At 50.3% G+C, this 26,435-nt stretch overlaps 1 protein-coding gene across 1 annotated transcript; it reads right to left on the reverse strand.

Moving 5' to 3' along the window:
* Positions 1-711: 711 nt before the first annotated feature.
* Ticrr (TOPBP1 interacting checkpoint and replication regulator) lies at positions 712-24,587 on the reverse strand. Its single transcript, XM_048369041.1, has 22 exons — positions 23,867-24,587; positions 21,078-21,357; positions 19,902-20,140; positions 17,950-18,184; positions 16,588-16,714; positions 15,716-15,855; positions 15,106-15,333; positions 13,184-13,335; positions 12,424-12,524; positions 11,506-11,602; positions 11,334-11,413; positions 10,966-11,190; positions 10,553-10,649; positions 9,041-9,092; positions 7,922-8,083; positions 6,500-6,590; positions 5,553-5,614; positions 4,823-4,957; positions 4,220-4,377; positions 1,852-3,361; positions 1,655-1,768; positions 712-1,099 (listed from the first exon to the last, which is right to left on the reverse strand). Exons 1-22 carry the CDS (start codon positions 24,527-24,529, stop codon positions 990-992), a joined length of 5,058 nt encoding a protein of 1,685 aa, XP_048224998.1. The 5' UTR covers positions 24,530-24,587; the 3' UTR covers positions 712-989.
* Between the last annotated feature and the right edge of the window lie 1,848 nt (positions 24,588-26,435).

Below are 26,435 nucleotides of genomic sequence, written 5' to 3' on the forward strand. Positions count from 1 at the left end.
GGGGTGGGGAACCGGCCCTCACAGCCGGCGATTCTGCTTCCCAGGCTCAGCAGGTGCCGGGCAGAGCAACAGCTGAGCAGTGAGCTGGCGGGCCGGCCTGGGGATGGGTGTGCTGGACATGGTCTCAGCTGACCCGAGTTGGGGCCATTAGACAGGAGCACTGAATGCTGAGTAGCCCAAGATGATTTTATTGTTATACAGGGAATGTAAAAACTTCATTCTGCCGCCCAGTATAGGCATTAGGGTTCTGAGGGGGGCTCACAGGGTAAACAGCACTGCTGGTGTGGGTAGCTCCTTACGGAACTGTGGGCAGGCTCCTTTCTCCACCTTCTCCAGACACATGGTAGAGCAGGAAGCCATTGTACAGCGGCTTGCTTTCCTCGTTCCCAGGCTGTCTGAGCTGCATCAGTAGCCACAGTGTTACTCCCTGCCCAGCAGGGCAATCTACAAAATGGGTATGGGCCTGTGTGGGGGTACAAACCTGTAATCCCAGCACTCCAGAGGCTGTCATAGAAGGATCCGGGTCTACACAGCAAGACCTCGTCTCAAGAGCAGCTTGGCAGTGATGACCTGTGCCTGTAATCTTAGCTACTCAGGAGGCTGAGATCTGAGGATCCCAGTTCAAAGCCAGCCTGGGCAGGAAAGTCTGTGAGACTCTTCTCTCCAATTAACCACCAGGAAAATGGAAGTGGTGCTGTGTGTGGCTCAAGTGGTAGAGTGCTAGCCTTGAGCTGAAGAGCTCAGAGACAGCCTAGTTCAAGCCCCACAACAATAAGAAAAAAGAGACTTGGGCTCAGGTTCCCCTTTTCTTCAAGCCCAAAGGTCCCTGGCTGGTAGCACCTTTTGAACTTTCTCTGTCCAATCATTAAGGCCCAGTTGCTGCTGTTCTCAGCGCATGAATGGAGTTCCTTGATGGCACGAGTCTGGCCTTACCAGCACAGCCGTCATGTGGAGAATGTGGTGGGCCGGGTCCAGCCCGGCTGGCCAGACTAGCTGATGAGCTTCTTTCGCGTGTAGGTTCTGCTGAAGGGGCGTCTCTGGGAGAGTGAGCCACTAAAAGGAGACTCATCCGGGGTGGAGGGGTGCGCATCCACAACGCCTGAGAGGAGGCAGAGGCTGGTGAGCTAGGGCTCCCTAATGCTACCTGTACCCCACTGGTGCGGTTAGACATACAGCTGACAGCAGTAAACACAGACCCAGAGGGCGTGGTACAGGGTCCGGAGTTTGCACTCTATTTTTATGTCTCAGATCTGTGGAGTTTATGCTGTCTGCTATGATTTGTACCCTGGGCCTTAGTAAGAACTATCAGGGATGTTTGTGTGTGCCAGTCCTGGGGCTTGAATTCTGGGCATGGCCACTATCCTTGAACTCTCAAGGCTAGTGCTCTATCTACCACTTGAACCACAGCTCCACTTCTGGCTTTTTTGCTGGTCAAGTCTGACTTTCCTGCCCAGTCTGGCTTTGAGCCATGAGCCTCAGATCTCGGCCTCCTGAGCAGTTAGGATCACAGGCCTGCACCACTTTTGTGGGGTTTTGAGACAGGGTTTTGCTATGGAGCCAGAGCTGGCTGAACTCCCAGCGCATGCCTCGCCCACACCATTTGTAGCGGGCCGGACTCCCTGGATTCCCCCCAGCAGGGACTGGCCGCAGTTACCTCTGGGGTCCCTGCCCTGCGAGCCGGGCGTCCGGGCCTGGAACAGCAGCGGGGAGCGGGTGAGGGCTTGCAGGCCACTGGCCGAGAGGCCGCTCCAGCCGGGAGGGGTGGCGCCTAGGAGAGGCCACGCGTGAGCAGGGGCGGGGGACCGCGCGCCCCGGGCCCCCCGCACCCCGGGAGGCTCCGCACCCACTCACCCGACACCGAGACCTCATCACCGTCCGCGGGCACTGCCCAGCCAGGCGATGGTGCGTCCTCGACAGCGGGCAGGGGCCACTTCCCCGAGCCCCAGGCGTCCTCCGCGCCGGCCCGCGGCGGCGTCAGGTCGGGCAGCCGGCTCACCCCGTCCAGCTCGCCGTCCTCGGGGCGTTCGGGCCCGGGCCCCGCGCCGCAGTCCACCGCGCGCTTCCTGCGCGGCCAGGCCCGGATGGCGTCGGGCGTCGTCTTCCCGCTCTGCTTGGGCGACGGCGTCCAGGGGACCCCCGCGTCGGCCGTGGGCGGGGTGCGCACGCCAGGCGCCCCGCGGGACGGGGTGCAGGCCCGGCAGATGAATGTCTGCGCCCCGGCCTTGCCCGGCGTGCTGTGCGCGGGAAGCGGGCAGCGGCCATCCCGGGGTGGGCCCTCGCCTTGGGGGGAGCCCTCCTCCCGCGGGGGATCCTCCTCGGCCCCGGGCTGCCTCTTTCTGATCCGGAGCTTGGGGGGGCCACCCGCCTGCACCTCCAGCTCCACATCATAGGTCCGGGCGGCAGCGAGCTGGCGCTGCCTGAGGTCCTCACTGTGGCCCAGGGCGGAAGGCATCAGCTCCGGGGTGCTGGGACCCCAGGAGGGCACGGAAACCCCAGGGTCGCACATGGGGGCCCGCAGCTCTTCCCCTGGTGACCAGCCACAGCCCTCCCCTTCCTCCAGCAGAGTGAGGTACTCAGTGTCCCTTGGGGGAAGCACAGGCGGGCACATGGGGCTGCCGCTCCCCACACAGGAGTCTGGGTGATTTGGGCTTTCAGGACACGGGGGAGAAGGGCTCCCGCCCTCTACCGAGCCTGTCCTGGCTGCTGGGCTGAGCCCAGGGGCAGTGGAGCCCTGGGCATGGCCTGACTGGGGATCTGAGGTCCTCCTGCCCCATCTCCCAGCATTAGATGGCAGAGGGGAGCCCCGAGGGGGCGTCGAGGGGCACTGCAGCAGGTCGGCCCACGCTGGCTCTGCAGGAGGGGTCTGGCTGGGCGCTCTCCTCACAGCACTCTTGGGTGAGGGAAGTTGAGGCTTTGGACTGACTGTGAGGTTTCGTGCTGGGTCCTGCGGCCGGAGCTCAGGCCTGGGAGGGGTCCTGAGGGTAAGCCCAACAGAGATCGGCCCCCCACTGCTGGGCTGGGTTGGGGAGGGGGCTAGGTCTTTGGGGCTGGGAGTCTCCAAATGTAGCCCCTCGTGGTCCAGCACAGATGGGGGCGGCGGGGCCACTGGCCTGCAGGGAGTTCTTGGGGTCTTCGTCCCCAGAGGAGAGATCCCTGCTGCCCGGGAGGGTCCTTCCTGGGGGGCTTCAGACATCCCCGGAGAGTCACTGCCCTGGGTAGTGGACAGCTTGGTGGGTGTGCGTCGAGCCCGACAGTTCTGCAGCCTGGCGGAAGGGCGGGAGGGCGTCTGTGGCGATCGAGGGCACTTTTTCAGGGGTGTTTTGGAAAAGGTGGGAGATTGCTGGCAGTTCTTCTTAGGCGTCTGGAATGAGAAAAGCTTGTTTCAGTGCTGGAGCTCGGCACCCAACCCAGGACTCTGCCTTCGGAATCCCTCAGATTAGAACGGCAAGCCCAGGCAGCCAGTCATCCATTTCCCCTCACCTATCAGAACCATTAGCTGCCCGCCTCTCTCTCTTCCCTCCCCCCAACAATCCTAACCTTCGCCAAAGTGGCTCAGCTCTTGGCTCCATTCAGCTAGTGCTTGCCAGCCACCTGCAACGTGTCAGGGGTGCTGTGCGTGCGTGTGTGCGTGCGTGCGTGTGTGTGTGTGTTCTCATGGAGCTGGCAACATGGTTCTGAAGTGGAGCTGAAATAGTGAAGGAGTGTGCATGTGTGTGTACCCCAAAGCCCATCTCAGAGGGGCTGTGCCCGGAGCGGGCGAGGCAAGGACTTAACGCCCAGGTTGCAGCAGCGAGGCAGGCGTGGGCCCAGGAGCGGGCAGCAGACGCAGAAGGAGCCAGTGCGCATGCGAGGCAGCGCAGGGAACACGGTAACCAAGTGAAGTGGTCCACACCCCCAGGCCCCCCTGCAGTCTCATTAGCTACATGCTGCCTGCTTTCTCTTTCCTACTGGACTCCAGGTTCAAGACCATCCCCCCCCCCCTTTTTTCTTTGCCAGTCCTGGGCCTGGAACTGAGGGCCTGGGCACTGTCCCTGTGCTTCTTTTGCTCAAGGCTAGTACTCTACCACCATTTGAGCCACAGCGCCACTTCCAGCTTTTTCTGTTTATGCGGTGCTGAGGAATGGAACCCAGGGCTTCATGCATGCTAGGCAAGCACTCTACCACGACGCCACACTCCCAGCCCAGGACCATCCCACTTCAAGCACTAGAACTTTCATACCTGGTAAGCTGCAGGCACCTCCGAGTCCAGCGTGCTTCTGGAATGCTTCTGAACTTGGGCTGCACCCTTCTCCGTGGGGCTCATCACCTCACGCAGAGCCCCGAAAAGGAACCTCTTGGGGGACTGAATGCATTGGACTAGAGAAGTCTCTCTTTTGTCTGCAAGGCAAAAACAAAAGCGTCTAATGCTTCAGACCGGCCCTCCCATGCTGTGGCAGTCGTCGTGCTCCTAGACTGGCAATGATGGCAGGGCAGACTCAGAGGGAACCTGCTGGGTGGCACCCACGACTCGATGGCTGCTCACGGCTTCCAGGACTTTAATGAGGTCACACATCAAACCTAGCTCAGACGCACTAATCATGGCCTGGGATGAGGAACACACATGTGGCGGCCTAGCTGTCTGGTAGACATTTTGGGTTATTTCTACAATTGTAGTGGGCATGCTGACTGTTCATTCAGGCATCGCCTTGACTAAGGGCATGACTGACTGACACACACACACACACACACACACACACACCCCCTCAGTGCCGAGTATTGCATGCTGCTCTTAACACTGCCACCAAGCTGCGCGGGTCTGTGAAGGCCGATAGGCCCGGGTTACCTGACACATCCTGCTGGAACGAGTGGACTCTTTGCACACTTCGGGATTTGGGCTGGGATACAGAATAGAAGGAACTAGAATGTGCTCTACTAAATGACAATGACTTGATCCGAGGACTTCGTCTCAGAATTGTTTCTGTAAAAGAGAACTACAGTCAGTGATGGGGAAGAACGACAGGCATATATGCGGTGCTCAATGAGATGGAAATTCACAGCGGCTGGAGAGACTCTACGTCTAAAGCTTCAAGGCACTGACCTACTAGATGGTCACCTTCAGAAGTTACATGACATAGGCTGATAAAGAAGGCATGTATAGTGAGACTTCTAGAAAAACAATACCCTCAAACCCCTCAGGCTCCACATATGTACATGGTAATACATACACATACATATGCGTGACATATTTGTATAGATTATGAAGTAATTTTAAACTGCCAACTTTTCTATACATTCTAACTTTGAAGTGTAAATTATTTGAGCCGTCACAGGAAGTTAGGTCTAAAGTTCCAGCACTTGTGTATCACACAGGGGTTTAACCCTGAATGAATTCCATTTCTGCTGGGTGAAAGTACTTCCCTAGAAATCTAGTAAGTTTTGTGGGTGATGGTCTATAGCGCCCTCTATGGGCCTGGAGCCCATTTCAACTATGTGAGTATGTGCTGAATGGCAATCCAAGGACAGAAAGGTTTTCAGAAAAGCCTGGGGAATGCAAAAAAAGGGGCCACACTCACCCCCTTCTCCTTTCTCAGGGGACTCTTCAACAACATCCACATCAGGGCCAGGATCAGAGGACCTTGAAAACCACCAACACAAAGACTTCAACACTACTCGTTAATATACATTCGTTTCCCATCTAACAAGGTAGCAAAGACCACAGGGGTGGACAACGTGAGGGGTTGGTAAGTGTATGTGATTATCATTATTCCCTTTGCTGTTGGGAATTGAACCCAAGATCTTGCTTATGCTAAGTGCACACACAACTGTGAGCATCAGCCCCAGGTATGACCGCTCTTGAGGGGGAGGGGGTTAAAGTGCTATTTTGTAGAAAACAATTTCACAACATCAAATTTAATGTTCAGTGCCTCAGTCTGAAGAGAACCTCTTCTGTTTGTTTTATAGACTGTCTGGGGAGTTGCATCTTCACTGGCTGAAATTCTGTCTGACCATTATTTAAATAGAGATTTTACACACTTGCGAGAGGGGAAATGGATCAGTCAGAAATCCTTGGCAAACCAACAGAAATTATAGCTCCCACATCGACATTTTCATGCTGCTACGCATTTCTGAGGCAGTATAATAAATACTCAGCTATAACTTTGAAAATACATGATTGGAATTAAAAGTATGAATCTGGGGCTGGGGATATAGCCTAGTGGCAAGAGTGCCTGCCTCGGATACACGAGGCCCTAGGTTCGATTCCCCAGCATCACATATACAGAAAACGGCCAGAAGCGGCGCTGTGGCTCAAGTGGCAGAGTGCTAGCCTTGAGCGGGAAGAAGCCAGGGACAGTGCTCAGGCCCTGAGTCCAAGGCCCAGGACTGGCCAAAAAAAAAAAAAAAAAGTATGAATCTGGGCTGGAGGTACGACTCAGAGGTACAGCTTCTAGAATGCTCTTGGTTGGAACAGGCAACACCATTGAGATTTAGAAGGTGAAGAGAAGGGAAGCCGTGCACTCACCGGCCCTTGAGCTGCCGGTGCAGCAGCCTCCGCGACGTCTGCTTGTGCACTGGGGTCTCAGCCACACGCTTGGTCAGCAGTCTGTGATAGCCTACAAGGTAAGAGCGTCCATTAGGAGCCTCCACAGACCTTCTCAGGCGGCAGCAGAGGAGTAGCCATGGGAATTCACGCGTGGCCTCTGCCTACAGGGGAGGGGACGGTGGTCTTCAAGCTATACGATATGCGCACAGGACTCAACAGTGTGTCAGCACTGTTGGAAATCCAACGACGACATAAGCAGATGCAAGCCATCACAAAATCGTTTCTCTACTAAGCAATCCTGAGGGAAGAATATGTGCTCCTTCAACAGTCTAACCCATCTGTCCATGTTGTTAGTATGATTACATAAAATTAAGCATATGGAAATAATAACTCTAACTGCCTAAAATTTCTCAGTAGAGTAGGTAGCCCTACTGTGCAGAGAAGGATTTTAGAGTGAATTTAAATGACAGAGAGCTGGGCACCAGTGGCTCATGCCTGTAAACCTAGGTACTCAGGAGGCTGAGATCTGAGGGTCTCAATAGAGATCCCGAAACAGGAGGGTTTCTGAGAAACTCAAACACATGGAATTTAACACATTTCTAAATAACCAATGGGTAGGAAATATTTTTTGATGATGACAAAGACACCAGACTGAAACATAGAGGAGATGCAATTTGAACAGTGAATAGTGGGCAATTTATACGCGTACAAATGTTCCTATGTGAAGAAAATCTCAAATCAGTAACCTTAACCTTCATCTTCAAAAACTGAGATATGAGTTTAAAGACAGGGTGGTCTAGAAAGCACAAATAAGTAAATGATGAAATCAAGATTAGGAAATCACGAGAAAGCCAGGTGCTGGTGGCTCACATCCAGAATCCTAGCTATTCAGATAACCGAGATCTAAGAATTGTAGTTCAAAGCCAGCCTGGAGAGGAAAGGCCATGAGACTCTTATCTGCAATTCACCACCAGAAAACCAGAAGTGGCGCTGTGGTTCAAGTGGTAGAGCGCTAGCCTTGAGCTGAAGAGCTCAGGGACAGCACCTAGGCCGAGTTCATGCCTCATAACTGACAAAAAAAAAAAAATCTATCACGAGAAAAGCTCAAGTTCTTTGACGAGATCAGATAAAATGAATCAACCTGAAGCTAAACTAGCCAAGAAGAGAGGGAAGACCAAGGAGACACTGCCACCAGACAAGTGCCATTTGTGCCTGTGGTCTGGGAAGCATGCCATGGGTGAGCCGTGCCTGCTGAGCCTGCGCAGTGAGCTATGTGAGAGCCCAGTGGGCTGTGCCCCACGAGCCTGCACAGCGAGCTATGTGAGCCCAGTGGGCTGTGCCCGAGCCTGCCTGGTGAGCCTTCCTGGCCCTGGGTCGAGCAATGCCCTCGTCCTCCACTACCTTGTGACGCTGCGCTCCGGGTCTTCTTGACGCCGTGCAGCTGGTGCGCCAGGCCTTCCACGGCCGACACGGAGTGGCTGCGAGGCAGTCCCCGCTTCAGGGATCTCTTTGAAGGAGAAAGCATTTCCTGGTTGAAGAGATTTCTACGAACTTTGGTGACTTCTGAAAGCACAGGGTAGGCAGAAGAAAATAAACAGCTGACTCGACCATCAGTGAAGCAGAGAAGCTGGTGTCCATGTTTACTGCCACACATTTCCTTAGATCGTTTACCACCAGTACTTTCAAACCGTTTGCTCTAGATTCCAAAAAAGTGTATGTATGATTTAGCACAAGGCATGAGTGCAGTGGTGTCCAATAGTCTCAACGCTATTCATTCTCCAATTGTCTTGGCACCATGGCCAGATAATCACTTGGCCTTAATAAATGCATTCTCTTTTAATTGTTAGTGAGGCCATCTAGCCCTGGGCATTTTTTCCTGAGTCCCTGCCACCTGTTGGCATTCGATGTGAACCGGACTTCTGACCCAAATGCCAGTTTGATTTATTACTGTATGATACTCAAAGGTTCACACAAACTTCACAAGAGAATCCAATAAACATCACTACATTCACCAGCTGTCAACACCTGCTCCTCCACCCTCCTTCAGCATCTAGTGAACCCTGGAGAGCATTCTCCACCTTCTGTATCTGTTTGCTAAGACAATATCCACAGGCCGTTATTATACTCCCAATACAGCAGCGAGCCACAAACAATTCTTCCACTCCCTCCAACAGCCTGAAAACAGAACATACAGCGTTTGCATTTCCTCACGTAGCACCCATGCAGTGGTTACAGGGTATAAAGCTTCAGCTAGTATGCTTAAACTACTGGCATGCAAAACAACTCCACGGCCATTCCTCTCTCTCCCTTTTTTTCTTTCATGATTTGTATAAAGATTTCAGGTCAGTTCTTTTGCTGAATTTTGAGACCACATAACTATCATATTACTCTATCTCTAAGACACAGAATTTGGACATTTGTAACTAACAGTGATTACAAGCCACAATCTATAATTCATTGCAGCCACTTAAATTCAGGTAGGGAAAAGCCACGTGTCCTTCCAGTGGCTGAGTGCCTTACCTTGCCCAGCGGTGTCTTTTACTGGGGGAGGAGGAGCAGGCTGAGAGCCGGCCTGGAAGACAAGAAAACCTGCATCAGCCTAACAGACACACTCATCTAAAACCCAAGGCCAGAAGTTCCACAGGGAGCCCTGCAGACCTGCGCTCATCAGACCCACAGCTGGGAGAGATACAAACACAAGGGGACACTTCCTGATGGATGTGTGGGAGTCACAAAACACCAGAAATGCCCAGAGCCAACACTTATGTTACACACCATCCAGTGCAGACAGAGTAAGGGAGGCTTAGAAGCAGCATCCATAGGATTTTGTGAAGAGGGATGGAGGTGTTTTAGAGGGGAAAGTCACAAGTGCAACAGATTAAATCTTCTCTTTTTGGTCGGTTTTGGGGCTTGAACTCTGGGCCTGGGCGCTGTCCCTGAGCTCTTCAGCTCAAGGCTAGTGTTCTATCGATAACTTTGAGCCACAACACGCCACTTCTGGTTTTCTGGTGGTTAATTGGAGGTAAGGGTCTCACAGACTTTCATGCCTGGGCTGGCTTTGAACCACGATTATAGGATCTCAGCCTCCTGAGTAGGCAGGATTACAGGCAGGAGCCACCAGCACCTTTTTTTCTTTGTTGGTTGTGGGGTTTGAACTCAGGGCCTGGGTGCTATCCCTGAGCTTTTCTACTCAAGCCTAGTGCTCTACCACTTTGAGCCACAGAACCACTACCAGTCTTTTCCTGTCCAGACTGGCTTTAAACCATGATCCTCAGATCTCAGCCTCCTGAGTCTCTAGGATTACAGACATGAGCCACCAGTTCTCAGGTTGTTTATTCTTAAATTTTTCTTGCTGTCTTTTCTTTGTATTACCTCTATTATATTCTTGGATGAAATGGTTAATCTCCTAGCAAGCTTATACCTTTTTTTTTCGCTAGTCCTGGGCCTTGGACCCAGGGCCTGAGCACTGTCCCTGGCTTCTTTTTGCTCAAGGCTAGCACTCTGCCATTGAGTCACAGTGCCACTTCTGGCCATTTTCTGGATATGTGGTGCTGGGGAATCGAACTCAGGGCTTCAAGTATACAAGGCAAAGTGCTCTTGCCACTAGGCCATATCCCCAGCCCAGGCTTATACCTTTTTATTTTGGGGGTTATGGTTTTACACAGTCATAAAAATATCCATGTGCCACGCTGAGCACATGGGCTTGGGAAGGACATGCTGAGCCCCGTGCAAGCCCCCTCCCCATGCCACCTCCCACAAGCGTGGCAGCACCGTCTCGCCCCTCCACTGCCAGGAGCAGCTCCTCCGCCCAATAGCACTTACAGTTTTTTGTTGCCAGTCCTGGGGTGTGGACTCAGGGCCTGAGCACTATCCCTGGCTTCTTTTTGCTCAAGGCTAGCACTCTGCCACTTGAGCCACAGCGCCACTTCTGGCCTTTTCTATATATGTGGTGCTGAGGAATCAAACCCAGGGCTTCATGTACACGAGACAAGCGTTCTTGCCACTGGGCCATATTCCCAGCCCAGCACTTACGGTTTTTGGAGCTTGCTTGGACACTTTGGGAACTTCAATTTGTCGAAGATTCTGTGAGACGTCTGCAAGGCTTTTGTGTCGTATTAATGTATTCTTCCTGTCAAAAACAGAAATAGTCAAGACTCAGCAAACAGAAGTTACATGTGAGTCTGAGATGAAAACAGTATGTGAGAGCCTCTTGCATTTGCACGGATAAGGAATCAACTCAGGCTTTCATAATGACTATAAATTCCAGCCAGTGAACCACTGGGACAACGGGGAAGCCAGCAGAACCCAAGCTCACATCCTCGCAGGTTCTGAGCTCCGGGTGACAGTGCAGATGGAGAGCACTGCTCAGCAGGAACGGGGGTAACTGGCTCCTGCAACTCAGATAAGGGGCGACGGCAACCACGGAGTGAGCCCCCCACCCCTACCTCCTCTTCTTGGCTGATCTGGTGCGGAGCTCCTCCAGCTGGTCAGACTCCGCGCCACCTGATTCAGGCCCAGGAGGCTCGGAGACAGGTGGGGATTTGCTTTCTTGTGTCATGGAGTCGTCACTGAAGAAATGGGAAGGAAGGACGGCGGCCAGCTTCTGAGGGATCTGAAATGCCAGGCTGTCGTAAAGCTTTCCAAGTGTCTCTGGGATGGAGTCGATGTACCTGTGGGGAAGACTGGGTAAGCCGGGAGCACAGCAACCACCCCTCCTCCTCTTGTCACGCACCCAGCACGAGGAAGGGCTCAGAACGCCAGAACCCCCCATGTAAAGCAACTCAAAAGTTGAGGTAGTAGCCACCAAACTCACAGTTGCAAGATCTCCTCCAGGAACTTGGACAGGTACGCTGAGTCCTCAACTCGACACACCAGGCGCAGCAGATCCGTCACCTAATGGAGATTTCAGGAAATGACTATGTGCCTTCCTCGGGGCAGTGGGAAGCCGGAGGACACGTCCCGAGGGCACAAGGCCGGGTACTTGCCTCCTCTTCCACTGCTTGCTCCATCCCCTCTGAACATTCTAGAATCGAAGTGCACTGCAGACACATCTCCAGACGAAGGAACACCTGAAGCTGGCACCTTGAGAGGGAAGGGGGGTTAAAAAGATACTTGGTCATCTCTACTTAGAGGGCCATGTAACCAAAGTGCCTTCCATAAGCCCAGGTGTATTTACATAAGAAACAACAACCAGTAAGAATCACTGCTTTGATAACACATACAGGACTCGATGCATTCACACACACACACACTCTCTCTCTCTCTTTTTTTTTTTGCCAGTCCTGGGGCCTTGGACTCAGGGCTTGAGCACTGTCCCTGGCTTCTTTTTGCTCAAGGCTAGCACTCTGCCACTTGAGTCACAGCGCCACTTCTGGCCATTTTCTGTATATGTGGTGCTGGGGAATTGAACCCAGGGCTTCATGTATACGAGGCAAGCACTCTTGCCACTAGGGGAGGAATCCAGAGGTAAAATTCCTCCAACAACTAAGGTACTATTTATCAAAACGAATACCAGGAAGTAAGGTTTGGGAGAGTAGACAAGGGGGTGGGACAGGAATGAAGGGTGAGCAAATATAGTCATTCTATACAATATATATTATGTAAAAAATGAACTACGTCATTTGAGGGTAGGGATTGGAGGAGGAAGATGGGGGAGAATGAAGGGGTGACACTGACCAAGAAGCATTGTACTCATAAGCTGACTTTCAGAATTGTAACCCCTTTGTACCGCTACCTAGTAATAACAAAAGGATCAGCATTTTCTCTAACAATGTGATTAGACAGGTCATTCAAATTGCCCACAAAAACCAAGGATCAGGCACGCGTTCAAGCAAGTAGTCATTTTAAACCAAGTCCAGCAAATCTCAGTTTTGGAGTAAAATTATCAGTCAATAAATACTTACTCTCTGACTTTGTCTTCCTTGTTCAGTTTTTTTTCTAGATTCTGAAGAAGACCTTTGCTAGTTGCTAAGAGGTTACTTTTTACATGATTCAGACAGCTCTCCTGAAAATATAAAGCCATTCGTTACACAGGAGAATACTAAGTAAATAATGTGTCATGGTTTCTAATTTCTTTAGGAGCTGAGTAATGCGCTAAGGGAAGCATGTCAGTTTACAAATTTCCCTCTCCTATCATTTGAATAAAATGTAGTGAAATGAGTATTCATCCTCTATATCTCTAAAGAGAACATAGTGACAAGTATTTGTGAGCATTTGTGAGTGGGCATGGGGAGTTCCAGCTGTTTCTAAGAATACATTTTTGCCAGGCACTGATGGCTCATGTCAATGAATCTTAGCTACAAAGGAAGTGCAGATCTGAGAATCACCATCTGAAGCCAGCCCAGCCATAATCACCTGCAATTCCAACTCCAATTAACCAGCAAAAACAGGAGCTAGAGGCATGCCTCCAGTGGTACAGTACCAGCTGTGAGCAAGCAAGGTAAAAACATGAGGCTCTGAGTTCAAGTCCTGGTACCAGCCAAAAAATTACTCTCACCCACCCAGCTCACAAAATCTGAAAGTGGACTCAACTCCCTTATACATATTGTTGCTTTTCTAATCATTTACAGAATTAATGGAATTTTCCCAAGATACCTGAGCCAAATGAACAACCAATCAATGGACAGACACTACATCTATGATGACATTATCTGAACTTCTTACTTCTAATTCCTTAGTGCCTTTTGATTTAAGGAACACCTTAATGGTTGAGACCATGTTCTGAGCACACGAATACAAGCTGGTTTCTCTTGTGGCCACAGCTTTTTGGTAATTTTCATGTAGGTAAGATAGCAGCTCTTCCTCGGTTTTAAAATCTGTGGACAAAGTAAAATGATCACACTCAGGCAAAGTTTGTATCTCACTGAAGCGGCTGTCCCTCTCGGGTGTGGGACTAGATGTGGACTGTCAGCTGTGGGGGCGAGGATCACGGGGTCTAGCGTATAAAGACAAGGAACGCCACAAACAGCCTCCAGCACCCAGGACAGCACCCCAATAAAGACTGCAGTCCCATGGTACCCAGACTGAGAAACCATGGAACTAAGTGATTAAAGACTTAACAGATGAAGGGTACAATATAAATACTAAAGTTAAAAAACACACACAAAACAAAAACATTGCCTTTTTGTGGAGGATATGATTTTGTAGGAAGTCTGAAAGAAAACCCAGGAAACCTCTAGGCAGGAAACAATGGCTCATATCTGTAATCCTAGCAACTCCAGAAGTGGAGACTGGGAAGACTGAGATTCAAGGCCAATTAGGGTACAAAAATCCAAAAACGGGGCTGGGAATATGGCTTAGCAGTAGAGTGCCTGCCTAGCAATGTACAAAGCCCTGGCTTCAATTCCTCAGCACCACATAAACAGAAAGAGCCAGAAGTGGCGCTGTGGCTCAAGAGGTAGAGTGCTAGCTGAGGAAAGCCAAGGACAGTGCTCACGCCCTGAGTTCAAGCCTCAGGACTTCCAAAAAAAAAAAAGAACAAAACACTCCTCCCCCTGCCCCCCTGAAAACAACAAGAAGTGAGACCCCCATCTCAGGAAATGAGGCAGGCATGGTGCTTCACACCTGTAATTCCAACCATGCTGGAGGTCATAGGTAGGAGGATCTCATTCTGAGGCCAATACTAGGCAAAAACCAAGACACTAACTGAAAAAAATACAGCAAAACCAAAGGCTGGGTGTGGCTCAGGTGGTACAGCGCCTGGCTAGCATAATATGAGAACCAGCAGTTAGTTCACCACTCTGCTATACTATATATCAGCAATGTACAAGTAGAATTTGAAATTAAAAACACATTGCCGGGCTGGGGATATGACCTAGTGGCAAGAGTGCCTGCCTCATATACATGAGGCCCTGGGTTCGATTCCCCAGCACCACATATACAGAAAATGGCCAGAAGTGGCGCTGTGGCTCAAGTGGCAGAGTGCTAGCCTTGAGCAAAAAAGAAGCCAGGGACAGTGCTCAGGCCCTGAGTTCACGGCCTAGGACTGCAAAAAAAAAAAAAACAAAAAAAAACACACATTGCCATTTATACTACCACCAAAATATATGTAATATATATGCTCTGAGGGAAACTATAAAACCATGAAAGGGTGCGTGCTTCGGCAGCACATATGCTAAAACCGTGAGAGAAGCCAGGCGCCAATGGCTCACGCTTGCAATCCAAGCTACTCTGGAGGCTGAGATCTGAGGATTGCGGTTCAAAGCCAACCTGGGCAAGAAAGTGTGTGACATTCTTATTTCCAATTAGCCACCAGAAAATCAGAAGTGGTACTGTGGTGCAAAGTGGTAGTGTGCTAGCCTTGAGCAAAAAGAAGCCAGGAACAGTGCTCAGGCCCTGAGTCCAAGCCCCAGGACTGGCAAAAAACAAACAAACAAAAAAACTATGAAAGAAAATGGAGGCAGGCATTCTATGTTCATGAATAGAAGACTCTATATTGTCAAGATTTAGTAATTCCCCTTCTGACCTTAGATTCGAGGAAACCCAATCAAGATCTCACTAGACTGTCCCATGAATACTGACAAACTCATGCTCTCCATGGCATAAAAGCAGGACAGAAACTAGCAGTTTCCAGAATGGAGGGAGACCTTTGAGTTTGAAACTTCTCAGTGTCCTTCCTCTGTCTTCAAGTCGATCAGCCATTCGTCCTCCGGCTGTCTTGGCTGTCTTTTGGGTCCCCTTCTCTCCAGCCACATCTGGACTGCCATCTGGGTTTAACTTCTGAGCCTTTACATTCAGCCTGGCGACGTTCAGCATCTTCAAGGAGCGGCACATTGTGTTCATCTTCTGCCTCACTGGCGTTCGAGGAACGCCACCTGTGGAGAAAGAATAATGACTTCAGCTCAGATGGCCATGGAAGGACACTGAAACCAAGTGCATCCCTCAGGAGGATTTCAATGAGGACATTGCTACACTTCTCCTTGCCATAAACAGGGTGAAAAGAGAGCCTTTCCTTCAACCAAAGTAGGAACCAAACAGCTCCGCCATTTGCACACACTCCCTTTGTTGTTCATGGCCCCGGGGGATGAGGTTGGGACTGAAGAACTGAGTTGGAGGCAGCCTGGACACAGGGTGAGACCTTGTCACCCTTCTTGATTTAGTTAGCATTTCAGTCTCATTGCAGGGAATGTCAGTTTTATAAAATATACAGTCTCAAAAACAATTTTTTTGTAAGAAGTAGTCTTTCTGTGCACTTACGTTTCTTTTTCCTGTCCTCCAGATTTGCTATGGCAGAGTCTTCACTGGACTTGCTGTGGTAGAGCTCGGAGAGGCCATGTGTTAATTCACTCTCTGTTCCAGAAGACTCTTCCTTACCAGCGGAGGCGTCCTGTAGTAACCTGTAAAGTCAGGATATCTAGTGTACAGCCAAGACTGCAATTCTCCAAAATATTTCTAAAATAACACAAAAACAAAGACCCGCCATCCCTCCTCATAAAAGCTAATCTACAGATATTCCCACAAGATGCCCTCAAAATATATTTTCTCAGATGGGAAAATATCCCCCCAAGTTATCTTCTTCATGGAACTTTTGTGTGTAACATGGGCTTTTTTCCACCCCATTGATCCTGGGGCTTGAACTCAGGGCCTGGGTGCTGTCCCTGAGCTCTTTTGCCCAAGGGTAACACATTACCACTTTGAGCCACAGGTCCACTTCCAGCTTTTCGGGTGGTTAACTGGAGATGAGTCTCACAGACCTGCCTGCCTGGGCTGGCTTTGAACTGTGAATCCTTAGAGCTCAGCCTCCTGAATAGCTAGGATTACAGGTGTGAGCCACCAGTGTCCAGAAAATTTGCTGTTTTCTTTCTTTAACTGTATTTTTTTTTTGTCTTTTCTTTTTTGGTACTGGGGATGGAACCCAGGATGTTGCACTTGCTAGGCAAGCACTTTGCCACTGAGCTACATCCCAGCCCAAGTTTGCTGTTTTCTTTGTACTTAGTCCTAAATTTTTTCTGACAGCCAAATAGATGAGTGTTTTCCTTAACTTGACAGTTTTCTTTCATAAGAACTTTTTAGCAAAGGAATGAGTTTTATTTCAGTAGTCAATACTCAGAGAAGTTAAAAAAAAATACCAAAATGACTCCATCAAATTTGAACTGGCACCACTGATGTTAGAGAAAGGAAACCACTTTTCCACCATGGCGGGGCTCCAGGGAAGGCTGCGGCCAAGCTCCTGCCGGGCCCACTCTGGAACAGGAGCTGCAGGAACCCGGGGACAGAGGCGGGAGAGGAGAGGAGGCGTCAGAACCGGAGCAGAGACTCCAGAGCATCAGCAACAACACGAGCTCATCTGCGCTGGCCTTGCCCACACGCCATGCGGCCTGAGACATCCCCAGCACAGCGAATGTCTTTGCTGCACACAGGAACATTAGCATTCGCTCCCTGGCTACAGGCAGCCGAGGCAGGCCTCGTGGGGTATGCCCTGGTACACAAGACCCCACTCCCTACAGTGAGGTGCCGAGACCACGCAATGTCAGAAAAGCAGGTTTATACCTTCAGACAAGCTGGCGGCCACACTTGAACACGGGGCACTGGTGGGTGTTTTAGTTAACAATAGGATAATTCCACATGTGCTAATATTCTGTACCCTCTGGTAGCAGGGCTGAATTTGAAGAGGATTAATGTATCTAGATACAAGGCAGAACAGAGTACCAAGCACTACACCCTTCCCACCACTCTTGTCTATTTGTCCACAAGCTCCTGTGTATGTATGTATGTATGTGTGTGTGTGTGTGTGCGTGAGTGTACATACACACACATATACCAAAACTAAGGCTTGAACTCAGGGCCTCATGCTCTTACTTGGCTTTTTCGCTCAAGGCTTGGTGCTCTACCTCTTGAGCTACAGCTCCACTTGCAGCTTTTTGGTGGTTAATTGGAGATAAGTCTCATGGACTTCCCTGCTGTGGCTGGCTTTATTTATTTACTTATTTATTTTTAATTTTTATGCCAGTCCTGGGCCTTGGACTCAGGGCCTGAGCACCGTCCCTGGCTTCTCTTTGCTCAAGGCGAGCATTCTACCACTTGAGCCACAGCGCCACTTCTGGCTGTTTTCTATATATGTGGTGCTGGGGAATTGAACCCAGGGCTTCATGTGTATGAGTCAAGCACTCTTGCCACTAGGCTATGATCCCAGCCCCTGTGGCTGGCTTTAAACCTTGATTCTCAGATCTCAGTCTCCTGAGTAGGCTGGATTACAAACACGGGCCACCAGCAACTAGCTCCTCTACTCTTCTAGAGGAAAGCTACTCCAAGGCACAGGCTGTATGCTGTTTCTGTTCCCCCATTTCACTCTCTCCTGATTCCACCCTTTTCATTCCACCTGCACTGGTACCACACTTGTCAGTAACCCCCACAGCAGATGTCAGCTCCCAGGTGCCAGCTTCCTCTTGCAAATCCCCCTCGTGCTGCTAGTTACTGGCTGAGAAACTTACCACAGGAGGCAGGGTCTTCACATGAAACAGGAAGCTGACTCAATATACCATCCACAACATCAGAGAAAAGGGGATCTGTGTCCTGAGAGCCTTCGGCCACTGTTGTTTGTAAAAAATGTCCTTGAAACTCAGCCTCCATGGTACGGAACACAGTGAGAACCATAGTGCAGGCAGAGAGCGGGGAAATGACACCGGTGATGGGGGACCAGCCCCCTCCAGGGTCCACAGTGACAACCTGGAAAGAAAGGCTCATTAGGTGAACATAATGTCAATACACTTTTAAAAAATGCACCCTATAAGAGCCAGAGTAACCGTTGAAAAATTATGTGTTAATTACACAATCCCAAAGTTTCCATTTATAATAAACAAGGAAGACCTTACGTCACAAGGAATATTCACTATGCATTCTTTACTCACTGGAGCCTCATAACAGCAATGGGTTAAACATGATATTGTCCCTGTTTCACACAGCGAATGAGGCCCAGGAAAAGTAACCAGGTCAAGGCCACCCTGCTAGGAGGGGGAGAAGGTAGGTGTACAAATTCACCCACCAGACAATGAGTTAATGAGTACCTAAGGGATTTATCTAGAATCTCCAGTGAGCAGGAAAGCCAGGATCGAATCGAAACTGCCTCCCTCCTCACCAAAGCACTGTTCATCAGAGCACACAGCTCTCAGAGCAGTGTCTCTCACGGATTGCCTATTTTCTCCAGAATCTCTTTCTCCTCCTTTTTCTCTCCCATACTCCTCTCAAATTTCTCACGGCTAGGGACTGAGCCCAAGGCTTTACACAGCTTAGACATGCACTCTGCCACTTGAGTTGCACTCCCAGCCTTTTTTATTTTTATTTTTTTGTCAGTTACGGGGCTTGAACTCTGGGCCTGGGCGCTGTCCCTGAACTCTTCAGCTTAAAGCTAGTGCTCTACCACTTTGGACCACAGAGCCCCTTCCTAGCCTTTTTTTCAGTTTCTTTTTTCTTGTGCCAGTCTTGAACACTGTCCATGAACTTCTTATGCTCAAGCCTAGCACTCTACTGCTTAAGTCACAGCTCCACTTTCAGGCTTTCTTGGGTACTTAATTGGAGACCAGAGTCTCACACGCTTTCCTGCCTGGGCTAGCTTTAAACCATGATCCTCAGATCTCAGCCTCCTGAGTAGCTCGGTGCGAGCCACTGGTGCCCAGCTCTTTTTTGTTTTTGAGACAGGGTCTCACTAACTTTGCCTGGTTTTAAACTCTCAACCCCTCTGCCTCTGCTTCCCAAGTAGCTGGGATTACAGGTGTGTGCCACCATATCCAGATCTCTGGTCTTTCACCTTAGGATCTAGTACCCAGATGCCTCTTGAAATTATGACGGCAAAGAGGAAGTAAGGTAAGGAATTTGGTGGTATTTTAAAAGTAGCCATCACCTTCAAGTTAAATCCTGTTTATATATATTCCTTTTCAGAAGACATTTCAAAGTCTGAATAACTATCATAACACTGGTAACACTGTTTTTCTGTGGTCAGTTGTGGAGCTTGAACTCAGAGCCTGGGTGCTGTCCCTGAGCTCTTTTGCTCAACACTAGCACTCTTCCACTTGGAGCTTTGAACCGTAATCCTCAGACCTCAGCCACCTGAGTAGCTAGGATGACAGGTGTGAGCCACCAGCATCTGGCTTGTGATATTATTTCTATTTTTATGGTGCAGCAGCTTTTTCCTAAATGCTCATGGTAAAGGACAGACAGAACATTTAGCGATTAGCAAGAAACCACTCCTCACTTCCTGTTCTAATATTGCTCTATTTTTTATGTGACTTTAAGGTACTTAACTTACTGCTCAAATAGTTTGTGCAGTAACAAGTATTGTTGTGATGCCTCTGTGCTGACCATGGTGCCTACGAGGACACGAGTTCTAAAGATGATGATGTACAGCGTGTACACAATGAGAACCACTGTGGGCGGGAAGGGCACCTACCAGATGTAAGCCTCTGGCCATCAGTGTGTCAGCCAGCTGCTGGAATGCCAGCCTCTGGGCCGATCTGCCCTCCTCCGGACACTGCAGCACCCAGCAGTCCGTGCCCAGGGAGCCGCCCACAGGGAGCGACCAGTGGGCCACTGAATCTTCTAGGAAAATGCTGACTGGACTCTGAAAATGTCTTTGATGCATTGCCAAGGGCTCCAGGATAACTGTCCACGCTTCTCCCGTCTCTCTGCCTGGGAGAGAAGCAGAAAGAATGTTAAAACTCTACTATAGCAGTAGTCATCAGGACAGGCGCGGTGCACGTCTGCTTCCCTGTGTGATCCGCTGCAGAATAAGCCTCATACCCCAACAACTAACACCCACCTGGAAATAAGGCTGCTCACTTGGGAGACTGAGGCAGGAAGAGCAGGAGTTTGAGGCTAGCTTGGGCTATGGAGGGGAGACATTGTCTCAAAAAGCATCAACAGGGACTGGGAATGTAATGTGGCTTAGTGGTAGAGTGCTTGCCTAGCATGCATGAAGCCCTGGGTTCAACTCTTCAGTATCATATAAACAGAAAAAGCCAAAAGTGGCGCTGTGGCTCAAGTGGTAGAGCGCTAGCCTTGAGCAAAAGAAGTTCAGGGACAGTGCCCAGGCCCTGAGTTCAAGCCCCAGGACTGGCAAAAACAACAAACAAATAAGAAACCACAATCTCAGCTTCCTGAGTAGCTAGAATTGATTACAGGTGTGGGTCACCAACGCCCAGCTTTTTTGTATTTATTTACTTATTGCCAGTTTTGGGTTTGAACTCAGGCCTGGGCACTGTCCCTGAGCTTCTTTTGCTCAAGGCTTGCACTCTACCACTTGCGCCACAGCGCCACTTCCAGCTTTCTCTGTTCATGTGGTACTGAGGAATCAAACCCAGGGCTTCATGCATGCTAGGCAAGCACTCCACCACTAAGCCACAATCCTAGCCCCTTGTTTTGTTTTTATATATGAGCTGACAGTTGTGCTGTACTAATGTCCAATCCTTTCCTGTGCTATCTCTGCTTTCACTTCATTTAATTACAAGCATTAAGAGCTTAGGTTATTAAAAAAAAAAAGAAGAAGTCAAAAGCATGGGCCCGCCTTGAAGAAATAAATGTACCTAAGATTGAAGAAGAAAAACTACCCAAAGTATTTTTTGCTTACCTTTGACTGGGAGGAATAATGTGCCTTCAATCTGTGGAAATGAGGCTTCATACTCAGGAGAATTATAGAGCAATTGGTTTAAAGTGGCATCAGTTGGCAGAGCTGAAATCCACGGAGAAAGGTGAGGCGTGCTGGACAGTGTTCCTTCATGCACCAACTCTGTTTCCCCAGTTCTACTAAAACCCTGGCTGAAAATTTCAGATGGCAAAACAGCACCCCCTCCATGGCGGAGCAGCTCACAAACTGTCCAGTAACCAACGTGGTCTGGGGAATCCCACAACTAAAATGAAAGCGACCAAAAAGCTCAGGTCAGTATCCATCTGGCACTTGTGAATAAAGCTGAAGAGGAGGAGAAAGCTGGTAGTGTATGATCAACATGAACCAGACCCAAGTAACAGCCAGCACCATTATTATAGAACCCCAGAACGTAAGATGCCTTCAAGAAAGTATTTCTTGAGCTGGGCTCCAGGCTACTGAGAAGACTTGAGACATGAGCATAGTGGTTCAAAGCCAGCCCAGGCAGGAAAATCCATGCAACTCTTATCTCCATGGGGCTGGGAATATGGCCTAGTGGCAAGAGTGCTTGCCTCATATACATGAAGCCCTGGGTTCAATTCCCCAACACCACATATATAGAAAATGGCCAGAAGTGGCACTGTGGCTCAAGTGGCAGAGTGCTAGCCTTGAGCAAAAAGAAGCCAGGGACAGTGCTCAGGCCCTGAGTCCAAGGCCCAGGACTGGCAAAACAACAACAACAACAACAACAACTCTTATCTCCACTAAAATACTGGAAATAGAGCTATGACTCAAGTGGTAGAACGCCAGCCTTGAGTGGAAAAGTTCAAGGACAGCACCTAGGTACTGAGTTCAAGCCCTAAGACTTGCACATACTTGCAAAACCACACGTGCGCGCGTGCACACACACACACACACACACACACAATGATAGCCAAGTGCTAGTGGCTCACACCTGTAATCTTGGTTACTCAGGAGGCTGAGATTCTGAGGATCACAGTTCAAAGGCAGGCCAGGCAGGAAAGTCTGAGACTCTTTTATCTCCAGTTAACCACCAGAAAACCAGAAGTAGCTCTGTGACTCAAAGTGGAAGAGTGCTAGCCTTGAGCAAAAGAGCTCAGGGGCAGTGCCGAGGCCCAGAGCTCAAACCCTTTGACTGACAAAAAAGAAAAGGGGGGTACCCTTTGACTGACAAAAAAGAAAAGGGGGGTGGGGGGACAGCAGCTGAGAATGTGGCTTAGTGCTGGAATGATAGCCTAGCATGCATAAGGCCCTTGGCTCAATTCCTTTAAAAAATAAAACCAAAAAAAATAGGATTTCAACTAGTTATAAATGCATGAGCCTCTTGGAATTTTAAGAAGCTTAAACTGTCTTCCAAGCCAGCAAAGTGGATTTAACTGACCTATTCTGTGAGTCTTACTAAACACTTTAAGTGTTTTCTTACCTAGTAGCTGGCCTCTCTTTGGGCTAAGACCAAGCACTTTAGTGTTGTATGCTGTCTAGTTCTTGATTTGCTGCCTTAACAAATTTCAATTTCTAGAATTACATTTTCCCACTAAACATTTTTTGCCCTCTCCTTTTTTTACTCAAACCACAGCTGCCTGATTTTTGCATTTGCCAAGTCATTTGGATGGCTTCTTATGTGAAAATACATTGGTGATCTTAACACAATTAAAAACTTACTCATTTTGTATCTGCAAAAGTATCTGCAAATCTCACAATTTAATCTACTTCTAATTTCATGACGTGCATTTCTACTAAGTAGAATCATACCTCTCATCTGGGCCCAGCCCCTTCCAAAGCCTTCTTATGGATCAGAACTCAGTCTACACCTTGGTCCATGGCTCCAGTCTCTTCTGACTCCATTGTTTACTAGGGCTTGGCACTCCTAGCCTGGTTTGTAAACACAAACTAAGCTCATTATTTCTAGCTCAAATCCTTATACCTGGTCTCCTCTATGCTGGAATATTCTTTCCTAGCCTTCATGTTCCTCCTTTACTGGTCAAAAAGGGACTTCCCCGAGGATTACCTGACAGCCTCTACCTCCTCTGCCTGCCCATCCCAGCACCCAGCTTTCTTCTGAGCCTGATTTGAAAGTATGTTTCATCCGCTAGCTGTATCTGTTTATGATCATTTATTTGTTTATCAGTTACCCTCTGCAGTGGAAGGTAAACACCCCCAGCAGCTAAAGCAGGGTCCCAGTACTCAGGTGCACATCATCATAGCAGCTTGGTCGACTACATGATAGGAGAAAAAGGAGAGAGAGCATCACAGGTGTGAGGGGCTCATTGCCTCCACAGGAACCCAAACTAGTTTTTTAGACTTTGCATCTGTAATGGTTTATCTATTGAGTTAGTAAACAATTACAGGACGTCCACAAAGTCTTCCGCCCCTTCCCCCGGGAGATCCCGACATGTGAAGCTGGTGGCTGAGATGCTGTTAGACTGAAGGAAGGTGACAGCTGCAAGGAAGGGGACAAGAAGGAGGGGAGTGGAAGAGGGCAGAGAGGAGAGAGGGAGGCGCAATCCAAAGGCTGATGGCCTGAATGGATGAAAACTGACTCTGCACAAACCTGAAAGGTCGGACGTGGCTTAGAAAGAATGAAGCAAGCGGTCAAAACCAGAGGAGCCAGGCTAGCCTTCTTTCCCTCGCTGAGTTCTGGGGCGCCCGAGGGGAAAGAAAAACACTCGCAACTTGCCTCCCGCGAGGGACTCAGGTTCACGGCCGTTGCATTCTGCGATTCAGACCGGAGGTCCCGCTCCGCTCTTACCTACCTTAGCCGGTTCGGTGGTGTCCACCCAGTACAAGGTGATGCTGCGGGCGACCATGGCCTCGCGGATCCTTCGGGGCAGCAGCTTCTCCAGCACCTGCCCGTGGGAGGGCGGCACGCGGGGCGCCTGCGCCTCGCAGCCCGCCACGAACTGCAGCAGCTCTCGCTGCGAGTGAGGGCAGGGGGCCACGAGGAAGACGGCGTTGGCGAAGCCGCCCAGGGCCGCGCCCGTCTCCTCCGCCTCGCTCTCGGCGTCCATCAGTCTCCGCCCGCGGCTCCGCAGGACGGGCTTCGCGGGAGACGTGATCTCGGGCCGGTCCCACTGGTAGTCGAGCAGCGTCTCCATGAGAGCGCCGTGCGTGTGGCTGGCCCGGGGCGCCGGGCCCGGCAGGTGGGCGCCGTGGACCCCGTCGCCCAGCCGCGTATCCAGCTCCTCCTCGAAGTCCTCCCAGGAGCGGGTCCCCAGCTCGCGGAAGTCGGACGCGCGGGACGGGCGGCCGCGCGCGCCCTGGGAGTCGAAGAACTTGAAGGCCCAGTGGACCCCGGCCAGGCCGAACCGGCCGCCCAGGTAGGCGAGCAAGCGCAGGGCAGCGCGCCGGACCCAGACGGGGCGAGCCGCGCCGCCCGCGGTGTCCAGCACCAGCATGACTTTGTGACCGCGGGCCATGCTGGCCACGCCGCCGCTCGGGGACGCCGCCCCGGCCCGCGCCGCCCTCCCTTAGGCCCTGACTTGGGGAGATCCCGGCGCCATTCACCTCTTCCCCGGGAGGCCCAGGTCCAAAGGCTCCCGCGCTCTGCGAGGGCGGCTGCTATTGGCGGAGCGTCTTCCCGAGGTGAACTCTTATTGGCTGCCTGCTGCACGTCAGTCACGTGATCACTGCCATTTTTGACGAGAAAAGGAAGCGCGATGGAAAAGCCCCAGCTTGATTGGTGGAGAGCGAGATTGTGGGCGGGGCCCCGGGGGTTCCGAGACACTCCATTCATTGGCTTGTGCATCCGGTTTAAAATTTAAAGAGGCGGCGCTTCGGGGGCGAGGCCGAGGGCTTCTTTGGAACTCTAGGCCGGCGTCTGGGCAACAGTGCGCAGGCGCAATGTGAGTTGACAACCCCTCCCTCAGTGGGTTTGGGGGGGGGGGGAGGGAGGGGAGGTGGCGTGCGCAGGCGCGGTGTGGGCTGCCGTCGGTGAGTTCAGGATAGTTTGTACTAAACAGGTTTTTGTTTTTGTACCAAACAGGTTTTAAACCACCCAGGGCATTTTGTGAAGGAGAATCAGGTGACGATGACTTTGGTTTTCTGTAAATTGAAATGAATTGTTAAAAAAAAAAACACAAAAAAACCCACCTGTGAGCAAAAAAAGCTGAGCAAGAGCTTGAAGTCCTGGGTTCAAGCCTCAGTACTGGCACCCCCCCCCACACACACATACACATATGCACACTATACACCACCGGTGGGTGGTGTCAGCAGAGGCCACAGCAGGCCAGGTGGACATGGCCCAGAATTAAGTTCTGTGAGAAGAAGAAATGTCAACCTAGAACTTCATCTCCGGTGAAAACACACACTATTAGTCTGTATTCCAACAACCCCCCCTCCCCCCCCCCCCCCCAGAGCTGACCTCACTGTCTGAGCCTAGGTAGAAGTCACTTGGTTTTCTTCTTTGTCTTTATATCCTTCCTGCTTGGCAGAACATACTCAATAATTATGATGATGTTATTAGTCATGGGGCTTGAACTCTGGACCTAGGCACTGTGCCTGATGAGCTCTTCAGCTCAAGGCTAGCACTCTACCACTTTGAGCCACAGTGCCACTTCCAATTTTCTGGTGGTTAATTGGAGATCAGAGTCTCAGGGACTTTCCTGCCCCAGCTGGCTTTGTACCTCGATCCTCAGATCTCAACCTCCTGAGTAGCTAGGACTACAGGCGTGAGCTACTGGCACCTGGCAATAAATTACTTTTTTTAAAAAATTGAATTTCATGTGTGATCAAACATTTTTTTCCCCAAGAAGGAAGTTAGAAAAATCACATAGACACACTAAAGGCCCGCCAGAGGGCAGCAGAAGCAGCCCTCCTCTAAAGATTCTGAAGCTGGGACCCAACCCTTCCACAGAATGGCTAGACCTTGGTTTGCATTAAGAAAAGCGGAAGCTTGGGGACCCATTAAAATAGAATCTCCTCTGCTGGAAAGAAAAAGGAGAGGTCCTCTTTCCAGGCTGCATCTGTGATCCTGTCTGTCCCCATCTCCAGGAAGTTCTTCAAGGATGGAGAAACTGAGGCTCAGAGAACCTCTCACAATTAAGAAAGTGCTGAAGCTGCTGATTGTGATCTCTTCTGCTGTAGTCCTGTTTTCCCCCAAGACACAATCCTTCTCCAGATGGGGAGCATTCCATGCTGTGGGCACCAGAGGGCCAGGGAAGCCACATCCCCTGGCTCCATGCCCTTCGTTAACCTTTCTTTAGTGGGGTGATAACCCACTTTGCTTCTAATGGCTGTATGATTGGCTATGGAAGAGTGTCCCCCCCCCCCCAAACACAGTAATGATGCTGGGCCCTGCTTTAGGAATCAAGAATTTCAAAATGA

The sequence above is a fragment of the Perognathus longimembris genome, chromosome 20, assembly GCF_023159225.1.
Source record: "Perognathus longimembris pacificus isolate PPM17 chromosome 20, ASM2315922v1, whole genome shotgun sequence".
Lineage (NCBI taxonomy): Eukaryota > Metazoa > Chordata > Mammalia > Rodentia > Heteromyidae > Perognathus > Perognathus longimembris.

What these genes read in the sequence shown, in the direction of transcription:
- Ticrr (XM_048369041.1), bottom strand. Translation starts at nt 24,529, where the DNA reads ATGGCCCGCGGTCACAAAGTCATGCTGGTGCTGGACACCGCGGGCGGC. An exon ending in AGATCAGCCAAGAAGAGGAG is followed by an intron (nt 10,650 to 10,965) that starts GTAGGGGTGGGG and finishes TGTTTTTGACAG; the next exon opens with GAAGAATACATTAATACGAC. An exon ending in CCAAGCAAGCTCCAAAAACC is followed by an intron (nt 9,093 to 10,552) that starts GTAAGTGCTGGG and finishes CTTGTCTTCCAG; the next exon opens with GCCGGCTCTCAGCCTGCTCC.